Source organism: Balaenoptera physalus (assembly GCF_965194825.1).
Source record: "Balaenoptera physalus genome assembly, chromosome: 12".
Lineage (NCBI taxonomy): Eukaryota > Metazoa > Chordata > Mammalia > Artiodactyla > Balaenopteridae > Balaenoptera > Balaenoptera physalus.
The window spans coordinates 4,816,200-4,829,545 of record NC_138897.1 but is presented as its reverse complement, the minus strand read 5'-3'; the positions used below and the strand labels follow the sequence as shown (position 1 = coordinate 4,829,545).

The 13,346-nt window shown below is 40.5% G+C and overlaps 1 protein-coding gene and 1 long non-coding RNA gene across 8 annotated transcripts in view; one reads left to right on the top strand and one right to left on the bottom strand.

Annotated features, from left to right (window-relative positions):
* CYB5A (cytochrome b5 type A) overlaps positions 1-1,648 on the bottom strand; it is an 80,468-nt gene extending 78,820 nt beyond the window's left edge. For 3 of the 4 annotated variants that reach the window (XM_082415949.1, XM_082415950.1, XM_082415951.1), the window contains exon 1: positions 1,382-1,648. In XM_082415949.1, coding sequence (XP_082272075.1) covers positions 1,382-1,510 — 129 coding nt within the window. In that variant the 5' untranslated portion in view covers positions 1,511-1,648. The remainder of the gene's footprint in view (positions 1-1,381) is intronic. The other variant, XM_082415952.1, reaches the window with a different exon arrangement.
* A 163-nt stretch (positions 1,649-1,811) lies between these two features.
* LOC309640141 lies at positions 1,812-11,557 on the top strand. 4 transcript variants are annotated; one of them, XR_014252064.1, is made up of 3 exons: positions 1,812-2,331; positions 8,249-8,356; positions 8,658-11,557. It is a non-coding gene; the product is annotated as an uncharacterized lncRNA (long non-coding RNA). The 4 variants fall into 4 exon arrangements; XR_014252065.1 differs by having other exon boundaries at positions 8,249-8,511; positions 8,661-11,557; XR_014252066.1 differs by having other exon boundaries at positions 8,249-8,511.
* The last annotated feature ends 1,789 nt before the right edge of the window (positions 11,558-13,346 follow it).

Below are 13,346 nucleotides of genomic sequence, written 5' to 3'. Positions count from 1 at the left end.
ATGTTATGATGCAGGATTATTAGTTCAAGAATCTCTAATAGCAAATAAGCTCTGTAGCTCAGCAGAAGGAACAGGACAGATCAGATCTGACCCCCTACTATAAACCACTCTTAACCAGATCAGGACACTATTTTATCTTCTGGCACATCACCTGAGGACAATTTAACAGTAATATATCTTACTAATAACCATCAACTTCAACCTTTAAAAAAAATTTTTTTAAAACATTCTCTACAAAACCAATGTCCTTTGATATAAATTGTGATCCAGCTCAGACCAGGCCTCTATCTTCATTTTCCTCACAAACTATGTAGAAAATTCCCATTACTAAAGCATTCCTGTCTATTGTCTGGGGAAATGAAGGAGAGTAAGTGTAAGATTTATGACTGAAACTCCCCCACAGTGATAAAACACAGCCAGAGGCAGCAAAGAAAAACTCCTTAGAATTTATTGCAAAAATTATAATCAACGCAAAGAATCTTATCAAAGGAATTTTTTCCTCAAAGTTAAGCAGTTACTTTACAATTCCCAAAGCTGCTTAAGGATGAAGTCGCACTGGCATTTTTCACTTCTCTGTCCCTCTCCCTTGCTTCTCATCAAAGCCACACACATACCCCCATGCTCACTCGCAGGAGTCCAGTACTGTACCTCACCGAAGTCGTCATTGGATACCTTAAATATCACTGGGCGCCTTCTAGGTGAACAGCGGGTGGGTGGGCGTGGATGGTGGGGTGGGCTTGTGGATGCCAGGGGGAGAGCCGGCGCAGACCACACCTGGACCTCCGAACTCAAGGTCCCCTCTTGTGGGGTCCCACAGCTCTCAAGGTGGGTGGTCTCCAACCGGCTCCAATTAGGAATCCACTCCAGGAATAATAAGTGGGACGACCCCTGTCCTAGATGAAGACCTGGTCTATGCACACTCAAGGATAAAAAGGATCTTCAAAAATCCTTCCGTAGTTGCGCTCTCTCGTAGGAAGACAGCTCCAGATGAGATTTTGTTTCCCACTAAGTGCGAAGTGGTGCTCTCCCACATGCCCGCGCAGGGTCTCGGGAGACAGTCTCTGCCCTTCAAGGGCTGCTAAACTGGTTCACCTCGCCGCGGCACTGACTTATGCACCTCCAGGTGTGAACACGCGGGCGCGCAGCCTCAGGTGTACAAACTTGGGGTCCGCTCCCAGGTGTACAGACTCAGGGGGTGCACACACAAGTATGCAGACGCGGGGAGCCGCTCCCAGGTGTGCAAAGCCGGGTGCGCACGCACTGGTGAACGCACTCAGGTGCGCACGTAGAGCCGGGCAGGTCAATCCCACCACGCTGCGAACGACAGGTCTCGACAGGGAACCCCCAAACTCCGGTCGGCATCCTGCCTCCACCAACTCACCTCCTCCAAAAATTTGGTCAAATCGTACACCTTGTAATGCAGGATCAGCCAGGTGCTCTTGCTGTCGTTGTGCTTCTGGATCTCTTCCAGGGTATAGTACTTAACGGCTTTGTCGGACTCCTCTGCCATTTCGGAACGCGTCGAGCCTCAGGCCCTAAAAGGAGCAGCGGAGCCGGGCGGAGTTCAGCGGGCGTCTCCGCGAACTCGCCCCGGGACATTCCCCAGGGCCCTGCTCAGCGCCTGGGCAGGGAGGCAGGCACTGGGGTGGGGCGGGGGGGGGGAGACCGAAGCAAGGCCTCCGATGATTGGCCAAAATTCGTGTCACTCAAGGGTCTCGCCCTCGACCGACACTCCACCAACTCCAACGGGCCGCGCCCAGTGCGCGAGTGTTGATTGGCTGCAGAAGGTGCCCTTCACAATCACAGCTGTAGGAGCACGCGGAGGACGGGGCTCCCTTTGCGTCTGCGCAGAAGGTGGTGCCGCGGAGATCCAGCGCCAGGACCTGCGCCCTCGGGTGTGGGTGTTCCTGGCGGACTTGGCAAGGTGGCCGGAGAGGGAGGGTCCGACGGGGCGGGCGCAGAGTCCATCTTGTGCAGGGCAGCGACCCCACATCAAAATCGCCGCGATTTCCCAATCAGGTCAGATCACGCAGAGCTGGGCGTTAATTTGTAACAAAGTCGTTCCGCTGCGAGTGTCGGGGTGGACTGTTAGTGTGAGAGGAGATGTAAACGAGCCTCGTGGACGTTAAAAGACGCAGTTACCTCATTTAGCCTCGACAAAACAAGTGTGCTGCCCAGAACAGTGCTCTGTAATTGCCCGACCCATCCCCAGAACTGCCCCATTCTCACAGGATAAACAAACACAGGGACATTGTTCTATAAAAGCAAAAACGTCCTAATGTGCGTAGGACGTATGTCGCTCTGAAGTTATTCGCTATTGACCCTGACTAGGCGAGTACTTGTATTAGTGCCTCCTGTCTATTCTCAACAGTATATTGTTTAAGGTAAATCCTAAATAACTGATTGCCCTTGGAATAGAGTCTGCAACAGTTACCTCCCCAGCTGGGCACCCATAGGAAGATTTACAAATGTTCTATGTTAAAAAGGCGGGGGAGAGAATTCCAGCATATTAAAAAGTCGTCTGATATTTATTAAGGTCTTTTTCGGCAGTGGTATTTAATTCCAAAAAGAACTACACAACAGGTTACACATGTAGGTCATCCTCCCAGAAACTAAGCACAGTTCTTCCACACTAGCTGCTGATGAATGTTAGCTTCCTGTACCCCTGCTTACCTCTTCCATAGGAATGCAAGGCCATGGAAAAGACATTTTTCGAAACATTCCAAATAGTCTTTAGCCTTTTCATATGATGGAATACACTGATTTTCAAATACTGCACTAGCTTTGCATCTCTGAAATAAACCCCACTTGCCTACGATGTATAATTCTTTTATTTGCTTTTAAAAAAAATTGTAGTATAGTTAATATACAATGTTGTGTTAGTTTCTGATGTACAGCAAAGTGATTCAGTTATACATACATATATATGTTTTTTCATATTCTTTTCCGTTATAGTGTATTACAAGATATTGAATATAGTTCCCTGTGTTATATGGTAGGACCTTGTTGTTTATCTATTTTATATATAATAGTTTGTATCTGCTAATCCCAAACTCCTAATTTATCCCACCCCCTTTCCCCTTTGGTAACCATAAATTTGTTTTCTATGTCTGTGAGTCTGCTTCTGTTTTGTAAATATGTTCATTTGTATCATATTTTAGAGTCCATGTATAGATATCATATGATATTTATTTTTCTCTGACTTCATTTAGTTGTTAATCTCTAGGTCCATCCATATTGCTGTCATAATTTCATTCTATTTTACAGTTGAGTAGTATTCCATTGTACATATATGTGTGTGTGTATATATATATATATATATATATATATATATATACACACACACACACATATACGACTTCTTTATTCATTCATCTGTCAATGGACATTTAGGTTGCTTCCATGTCTTGGCTATTGTAAATAGTGCTGCTATGAATATTGATTGGGGTGTATGTCTCTTTTTGAATTAGAGTTTTCTCTGGATATATGCCCAGCAGGACTGCAAGATCATATGGTAACTCTAGTTTTTTTAAGGAACCTCCATACTGTTCTCCATAGTGGCTGCATCAATTTACATTCCCATGGTGTAGGAGGGTTCCATTTTCTCCACACCCTCTCCAGCATTTATTATTTGTAGACTTATTTGTATTGTTTCTGACCTGTGTGAGGTGATAGCTCATTGTAGTTTTGATTTGCATTTCTCTAATAATTAGAAATGTTAAGCATCTTTTCATGTGCTTATTATCCATCTCTATGTTGAAGAAATATCTATTTAGGTCTTCTGCCCATTTTTTGATTGGGTTGTTTGCTTTTTTGTTATTGAGTTGTATGAGCTGTTTGTATACTTTGGAAATTAATCCCTTGCTGGTCACATTGTTTGCGAATATTTTCTCCCATCCTGTGGGTTGTCTTTTCATTTTGTTTATGGTTTCCTTTGCTATGCAAAAGTTTATAAGTTTGATTAGATCCCATTTGTTTATTTTTGCTTTTATTTCTGTTGCCTTGGGAGACTAACCTAAGAAAACATTGCTACGATTTATGTCAGAGAATGGTTTGCCTATGTTCCCTTCTAGGAGTTTTATGATGTCATGGTTTATATTCAAGTCTTTAAGCCATTTTGAGTTCATTTTTGTGTATGGTGTGAGGGAGTATTCTAACTGCATTGCTTGACATGCGGCTGTCCAGCTTTCCCAACACCACCTAATGAAAAGGTATGTACTTCTTTTTATGTATTGCTGAATTATATTTTGTTAAGAGATGTTCTGTCTATATTTATGAGAGATATTGGTGTGTAGTTTTCATTTTATGCATTGTATTTGTCTGGCTTGGCTATCAGAGTAATACTGGCTTCATAGAATGAGTTGTGAAGAATTCCCTTTTCCTCTGTTTCTCTGGAAAAGTATGTGTAGAATTGGTGTTACTCTTCTTTAAAAGCTTGGTAGAATTCTCCAGTGAAATCATATGGGCTGGCAGATGTATTTTTCAGGAAGTTTTAAACTATGAGTTTAATTTCCATAACAGTTATAAGACTATTCAGATCTGTTTCATACTGGCTGAGCTGTGGTAGTCTGTACTTTTCGAGGAATTGGTCCACTTCATCTGAATTGTCAAATCTGTGTATAGAGTTGTTCATAGTTGTCCCTTATTATCTTTTGATGTCTGCAACGTCTGCAGTGATATCCTCTGTTTAATTCCTGGTAGTAGTAATTTGACCACTCTTCTTGTTGTTATTGTTGTCAGCCTTGCCAGAGGTTTGTCAGTTTTATTGATTTTTTCAAAGAGCTAGCTTTCTGTTTCTGATTTTCTCTATTGTTTTTCCTTTTTTTTTTTTTAAATGTCACTGATTTCTGCTCTTTATTGAGTCCTTCTTTCTGCTTGCTTTGGGTTTCTTTTTTTTTTTTTTTCCCTAGTCTCTTGGGGTAAGAGTTTAGATTATTGAATTGAGACTTTTCCTCTTTCCAAATGCATGCATTTAGTGTTATAACTTTCTTAAACGCTTTAAAAATAGTAAACCAGGGACTTCCCTGGTGGTCCAGTGGTAAAGAATCTGCCTTCCAATGCAGGGGATGCAGGTTCAATGCCTGGTCAGGGAACTAAGATCCCACATGCCACAGGGCAACTAAGCCCTTGCGCCACAACTAGGGAGAGAAAAACCCACATGCCACAACTAGAGAGAAGCCCTAGTGCCACAACAAAAGATCCTGCATGCCTCAATGAAGATCCCGCGTGCTGCAACTAAGGGCCAACGCAGCCAAATAAATAAATATTTAAAAAAAAATAGTAAACCAGATTATGTATACTATTTTCCTAACAGTTCCCTGGTCTGCTGAACCTCCCCGTGACTCTGGCAGAGCAATGAGTCTCTTGAGTGCATGGCTACCTCTATAATCCAACGTCAAGACTGTTTCAGATTTCAGTCCCAGTTCCAAATAACTCCATAAGTGGTTAAAACAAAACTTTGGTGCCAGTGACCTGGTCCTATCCCTGGATTAGTAACTTATCAAATGCATGACTATGACTTAATCAGTTAACTCATCTAAGCCACTGCTTATAAAATGCTTAGCACAGGGTCTGGCACATAGAAAGCAATCAATAGATTTTCGCAAGTGCTATTATCAATCCAGACTTCCTTATTCTAAAACACAGGTATAAGGAAACATTCTACGTGGAAGGTGCTCCAAGGTGAAGTAAATTTAGGCAAATTTAGAAACAAACAAACCTGAGAAATTTAAGGAACATAAGAATTTATAAACTCTTCCTGACCTCCCCTCCAGCAAAGAAATTTTAATAAACATTTAGAAAACCAACTCTACTCCTAAAGTTCCTCAGGTAAAATATACTGTAGAAAGCACTCAGTCTTCTAACATAAAGCACAAATAAGCAAACATTATTACACTTTTTATTCCTTTTCTAATTCTTTCTGCCACTAATGCACAAGAAACACTTCATCAGCTCTTTCCTTCCCATTGACAAATCATTATATTTGCCATAACCATAGAGAGCAGGTTCCCCCTTAACAAATAGGCACTCTAAAAAGATGGACTCCAAATCAAATTATCTACATGGACAATTGGTATCAAATCCATGTCTTTTAAATATGTTAGCATAGGTTAACTTTTCCCTTCTAAAAGTATCTGTATCTCTAGTATGTGTACCCTATTTAGTTGATTTCCAAACAATTCCCCATCTATTAGCAATAATATCCAAAATTTTCTAAATTTTTAAAATTTTCATTCATTTTAAATAAAGCATTTATGTCTTGAATTTTTCTTAATCCATGCATATTTATAACATATCAGAATGTCAGTTGATAATCTCTAATCAATTGAATAGCAAAGGCAGAAATGAGCAGAAAACAATAGATATCTGATCACAAAGGCAATACAAAGGTCTTAAGTTCATTGCTGAGGTAGGGCAACTTTCCTCAGTAACTTCAGACAAAGAAAAGTTAATTATATGTAGGACATTTTATTGTAAATACGTCTTAGGCACATTTTCCTTGTATGTCCATCTTTAAGTAGGAGCAGGTAAATAAAAAGATTAGATGTTTGATTGTACATGGTTGCAATATTAAACTTCTTTTTAAAAATCTTTTTGTCTCCAGCACAAGTAAACAGAACAAGAGTAAAATGGTATAGATAAGGAAAGTTCCAGATATCCTATTTAACTCTGTAAAGGCTTCAGGGTTCTAGACAGTTCTATGAAATACAGCTGATAGTGTTATCATCATCAGGTCACCCAAGTCAGAAGCTTGGGAATCAGTCAGGTCAGTCTCTCCTCTTTATCCCTACTACAACTGCCCCAGATTTGCCTTTCATGATTACCTGCCTATCTGCTTACAATAACTTCCTAACAGGCTCTTTTGCCTCTAGTCTTGAATTCCTCAGACCCATCTTCCATGAGTAATGGATCCAAAATTAAAATCTGATAATATCACTATTTGCCTAAGACATTCCAGTGTTTCCCAATAACTAAAGTTCAAATTCCTTACCAGAACATCCAAGATCATTCAAAATCTGTCTCTCTCTCTCTAGCTTCATCCTTTGTCATTTCCCCCTCAAGCCTTATAGCCTAGAAACAGTGAGCTATTTTTAGATCTCCAACACACTGCATTCTTTCCTCATTTCCATACCCTTGCTCAAGCCCTGTCCTTTGCCTCTTACCTTAAGTTTACCTCTTACCTCTTACTCTCCTTACCTCCTTTCTCCTACTTCCTTTATCCTGGCCAAGGACTCAGGATCCTTTTTGACTCAGCTTAGGAGTCAACTGTGGAGGAAGCATGTGCTGACCACACCCTTCCCCTCCAAGTAGCGCCCTCTCTGCTCCTTTATTCCCCAATCATGGCTATCATGCACTCACTACATCATCGGTCAACATGTCTGTCTTTCTCACTGGACCAAGAGTCCCTAAAGGACAGGAATGGTTAGTCACATCTGTATCTTCAGAGCCTAGCACAGTGCCTGGCACTCAGCACGTGCTCCATAAATGTTTTTGAATGAATAATAGTATAAATGTGATATAGGAGATGGCATGTGAGTACTTGGAAAAATCATAATTACACTATAATCATACTGAGAAATGTGGATTCATTTATCTGACACTAGCAAGAGTATTAGCCAAGTTTTTAACTTTTCCCAGGACACCTACTGAAACGGGGTGGGGGGGGTGCTGGTAATCATCAGCTAGATCCATTACACCTGTAACTTGCCATCACTGATCAAGCTTGCTTTAATTGTTTTTACAAAAACTTGCATGTACTCCAAGTGTCAGCCCAAATAATAAGAGATGTTTGCCCAAGTTGTTTATTAGGAACTTGAAGTCAGCTATGTCCAGTTCAAGCTCCAGACAGTTAAGACTGCTTAAGATGGGGAAAATGTCTCATGTCAGAAGGCCAAAAACTCCTCCCTCAGAACATGCTAATGCCACCATTTTCTGAGCACGTGTCCAAAGAAGACGCCTGTAGCTTAGTTGCACAACGATGATTATCTCACCTTTTTCTTGTCTCTAATTACTTTTCCTCACACTCCCCGTGCTCCTGACACCCCAGCTTTATTCCATAAATATCCCAAGTTCCTTGCCTTTGGGGAAGTGGATTTGAGATTTGTTCTCCCATCTCCTCACTTGGTGGCCTAAAGAATAAACCCTTTCTCTGCTGCAAACCTCAGGGTCTCAGCGTTTGGCTTGCATGTCAGACAAACAAACCTGGCTCGGTAACACTACAAAAAGTAAAACTGTTTTTCTTTCTCAGTCTAGGAAACTGGGGAAAAGAAGCTAAATGCAGCAGCAGCAGCATGAAAATAGTTTAAAATGAATGTGTGTGGACCTAACACCAGTCCAAGGTGTTCAATGCAGCCACGTAAGTGTACAAGTAACATGAATGATGGAGAGGGCAGTGGAGTTCTCGAAAGCTGGGAGCCCCATATCAGAAACACAGCTACCTACCTAAATAAAAATACCATCTAGGACCTCTAAGGCTGACACTAGAAGGAAGTAAAAGTTTCTTCTTTCTAGGTATGCAACTGCATCCCTCCATATCCTTCTTTCCCTGATTCTCTCACTGATTACTGATACCACTCCCCACTGCCTACCACTACGCTACTCTCTTTGACACTCCAGCATAAGTGTGGATAAAGAGCCCTTTCTTTGCTTTCCTACAGCAGAGCCAGAATATTCAAATGAACTTTGCTAAAGGATAACCTAAAAGAATTTTCCACTATGAGAGCCTGACATAGTTCATTCACCTTTAATAAATGAAGCAGGGCTTCCCTGGTGGCACAGTGGTTAAGAATCCGCCTGCCAATGCAGGGGACACAGGTTCGAGCCCTGGTCCGGGAAGATCCCACATGCCGGGGAGCAACTAAGCCCGTGCGCCACAACTACTGAGCCTGCGCTCTAGAGCCCGCGAGCCACAACTACTGAAGCCCGCACGCCTAGAGCCCATGCTCCGCAACAAGAGAAGCACCGCAATGAGAAGCCCGCACACCGCAACGAAGAGTAACCCCTGCTCGACGCAACTAAAGAAAGCCTGCACGCAACAACGAAGACCCAACGCAGCCATAAATAAATAAATATAATACATAAATAAATTTATTAAAAAAATAAAAAATAAATGAAGCAGTGATGCCAATTCAAAAAGTCTGTCTGATTGTCAAATCTCAAATGACTGTGAGGTGCACACCCAGTGAGGACCCTTTTTAGGGACCCTTCCAAGTCCCAGTCTCCCTCTGTATGTTTGAGGGCAGATGATTATACTCTACCCATAAGTACAATCTTAGACATCCCAGTTCTTCGAATTCCAGGCCAAGGTGCGTGCTGAACCCAGCCGTAACGCCCATCTAGGTCTTGTCATCTTAGTTCCAGTTTCCCGTCTAAAGATCTGACTCTTCCCCAGGTAGTTCTTCTGAGAAATGACCTTCATTTTCATGTGGTACTTGGCTACCCACAAAGTATGGGCTAATCTTTGCATGTCCTAACAGTTTAAACATGATTTAACACAATGCAAGAATCTTAATCTTTATAAAAGATACATACAGGTAACTAGTGGGTGGAATCCTTAAGAGCATTCTTTCCCATCTTGAATGCCTGTGAGTGAGATGAAGGGAAACTTAAGTAACTCATATACTTGGAAAATTGAATAATCTTGCCCACAAGCTTGTCATCAAAATGTATCCTGTGAGGAAAGTTTTTCCCTGGATGAAAATTCTTGCTGGCCCTATAACATTCTGTGGTTTTTTGTTAATTAAAAATTATGATGTAATGTTTTATACATATAAATGGATGTGCATATATATTTTGAAGCATAGTACTATAAATGAACACCAATGAACCCTTCACTTGACTTGGGGACAGTCGGCTCCTCCCATATCCCATTCTTCTGCCTCCCCAAAATCATTATTACCCTGAATTGTGTTCATGATGTCCTTGCCTATTAAAAAAATTAGTTTTGCACGTATAGATATATCAACAAACAATTTACTCAGCTTTCCTGGAGAACTATTGAGTTTTATAAAAATAGGATTATACTGTATGTAGTCTTCTGGAACTTTCTTCTCCATTCAAAATTATGTTTTAAAAATTCATCCATATTGAATAGAAGGAAATACAAAACAAAAGAACAAGAATGGTCTTAGCAGCATTCTTCATAATAATTCTAAACTGGAAGCACTCAAATTGTCCTTCAACCTCAGGAAGGATAAATATATACACACAATGGAATCCTATCGAGCAGTGAAAATGAATAAAATGCTGCTGCCCTCAACAATGTGGATGAATCTCATGAATATAATATTTACAAAAGAAGCTATACACAAGAGAGTTTGTGTTGTATGATTCCATTAAGTTTTCAAAGCAAGCATGTATGGTGTTAGCATCTGGGACAGTAGTTACCTTAGAGGAAGTGGGTAAGTGGCTGGGAGAGGGCATGAGGAGTACTTCCTGGATACAGGTAATGTTCTATCTTTAGATCTGGGTGGTAGGTATATAAGGGTGGTCATTTTTGAAAAAAATTCGAAAAACCGTCTAAGTGTCTACAGTAAGTCCCCTACATACAAACCTTCAAGTTGCGAACTTTCAAAGATGCGAACGTGCATTCACGTGTCCAGTCACGTAAGTTAGTTCACGTGTCTGGCATACATTGTCACGTGTGTGCATCCTCTACAAGTGGTTGTGCTTTTTTGTACTTTACTGTACGGTACTGCTGCTGTGCAACACAAGGAGCTTACTAATGAAGACCCGATGGAATTGGAGGCTCAGAGAAAGGACGAAGAGAGACAAGAGGAAGAAGAAGTAACTGAAGAACCGAAGAGATTCACGACGCAGGAAATGGCAAGGGGATTTTCTTTATTTGAGGAGGCAATGTTAGTTTTTGAGGCACAGGACCCAAACGTAGAATGGTACACGAAGGTTGCAACAGCCATTCAGCATGCAATCCAGTATTACTGTCATCTGTGACGAGAAAAAAAGAGCGACTACCCAGACATCACTGGATCATTTTCCAAGAGGGTAGACAGAATTAAATCCAGCAAGGAACCAGAACCTGTGCCATTAATGTCAGGCCTGAGTGAAACTGCAGCTTGCCCTCCGTCTCCTATTGCTGACGATCCTTCAGCTCTACCATCTCCCACCTCCTCTCCCTCCTCCAGTCAGTAACTTCTGTTCACTCGATGCCAGCCCCTGTATGCCAGCTGTTGTACTATACTACTGTACTTTTCAAGGTACTGTACTGTAAGATTTTAAATGTTTTCTTTATTTTTTGTGTTTGTTTTTTATGTATTATTTGTGTGAAAAGTATTATAAACCTGTTACAGTACAGTACTATATAGCCGATTGTATTAGTCGGGTACCTAGGCTAACTTTGTTGGACTTACAAACAAATTGGACTTACAAACGTGCTCTTGGAACAGAACTTGTTCGTATGTAGAGGACCTGCTGTACTTATGATATGTTCACGTTTTAATTTTGAAAGTTTTATCCATATTGTTGCATATAAAAGTAGTTCATTTTTTTTTTCTTTGCTGTATAATATCCAATTTTGTAAATATAATTCAATTTATCTATCTGTTCCCTTGTCCCTGAACATCTGGGATTTTGTTTGTTTTTTGAAGTTACTTATTTTATTCAACAAACAATGCTGCTACAAACATACTTCTTGGTGCACATATGTAAGAGTCTCTTTAGGGGAAGTGTATATAAGGAATTTCTAAGTCTAAGGGTATGTTAATATTCAACTTCAGAAGATTACATCACATTATTTTCAAATTTACATTCCTACATTCCAACGGTGTATGGAGATCTTATTCTGCATCCTTACTAACCCTTAGAATTTTGCCAATACTATGGTATTTCGCTGTGGTCTTATTTAGATTTAATAATTAATGAGGTTGAGTATCTTTTCATAGACTTATAAGCCATCCTGTTTCTTCCTTCTGCAAAATAACTGTTCATGACCTTAGTGCTTTTTTCTATGACTGACTGTCTTACTCTAATTGATTTGTGAGAGTTCTTTATATAATCTGGAAACTAATCACTTGTGGGTTACTTTTATGAAAATATCTTCTCCCAACTTGTGGCCTGTCTCTTCACTTTATTTTACTTTTGAAAAACAAAAGTTTTTTAAAAGCTTTTTATTATAGAAAAGTTCAAACACACCACAAAAGTGGAGAAGATAGTAAGATACATAAAAGCACAGATAATAGGAACCTTCACTCATTTTCAACAATTATCAAAACATGGCCAATTCTGTTACCTCTTTGTCACCACCCTCATCTCCCATGGGATCATTCTAAAGCAAATCCCAGATATGTCATTTCATCCATAAATACTTCTACACATCTGTGAAATAAGGATCTTATAAGTATTATCTTTAGATGTTATTTTGCCATCTAGAAAATAATTCCTTAGTACAATTAAATATAGAGTATGCAAATTTCTAACTGTTTCATAAATAGTTTTTATAGTTTATTTAAATCAAGATCCAAATAAAAGCCATACATTTCACCTTTTATGTGAAGAGAACTGGACTATTTAGTACTTGGATGTTTGATGTAAACTGTTTGTCATAGGAGGCTGATTTTACTCACCAACCTTTACTACAATCTCCCAGTTGGGGTTATAAGTAACCAAACAATATGTAAGTATTGAGCACTTCGTTACCAAGTTAGGATATCTAAAAGCATTCCTCTTTGCCAAAACTCATTTTTCAAATAAAATAAGTAAATTACTCTAATAGATCAAACATTAAACACAATACAAAACCTCATTCTTTCATAGCATAACTTCTCGAACCTGGTAAGATGTGAGGTTGAAAAGTGGCAAATCTTCTCTTACTTGATAAAAATCTCCTGACATTCCACCCATGAGCTTCCTCCTCCTCATCTCCCTGAACTTATACAGGAGTCTCCCAGGATTCAGTGTGAGGACTTCTTTCTTTCTACCCTTTCACTCTCTTCCAGATCTGTTCTGATCTCATGATTTTAAATACCATCTATTACATACAGATCTCTCCCCAGAACTCCTCCTCTTCACTTCTCAAAGTTAACGTGTCCCAGAACTGACCTCCTCTTATTTTCATCCACAAACTTTCTCCTCCCAGTCTTCCCCTTAAGTTAATGGCAACCCCATCCACCCAAGTCAGTACAAAGACCCTGCGGCTATGCTTAACTCTCAGACTCCACATCAATCCATATCCACAGCCTATTAGATCTAACTTGAAAGGATCTTCACAGTGCAATCCCATCTCATCACCTCCACTGCCTCTGCCCTGACCCCAGCCGCATCTTCCCTCTCCTGGACCACTGCCATTGCCTCCTAGCTGCTCTCCTTTCTGTCCCTCTGTTCCCTTCAGGCCA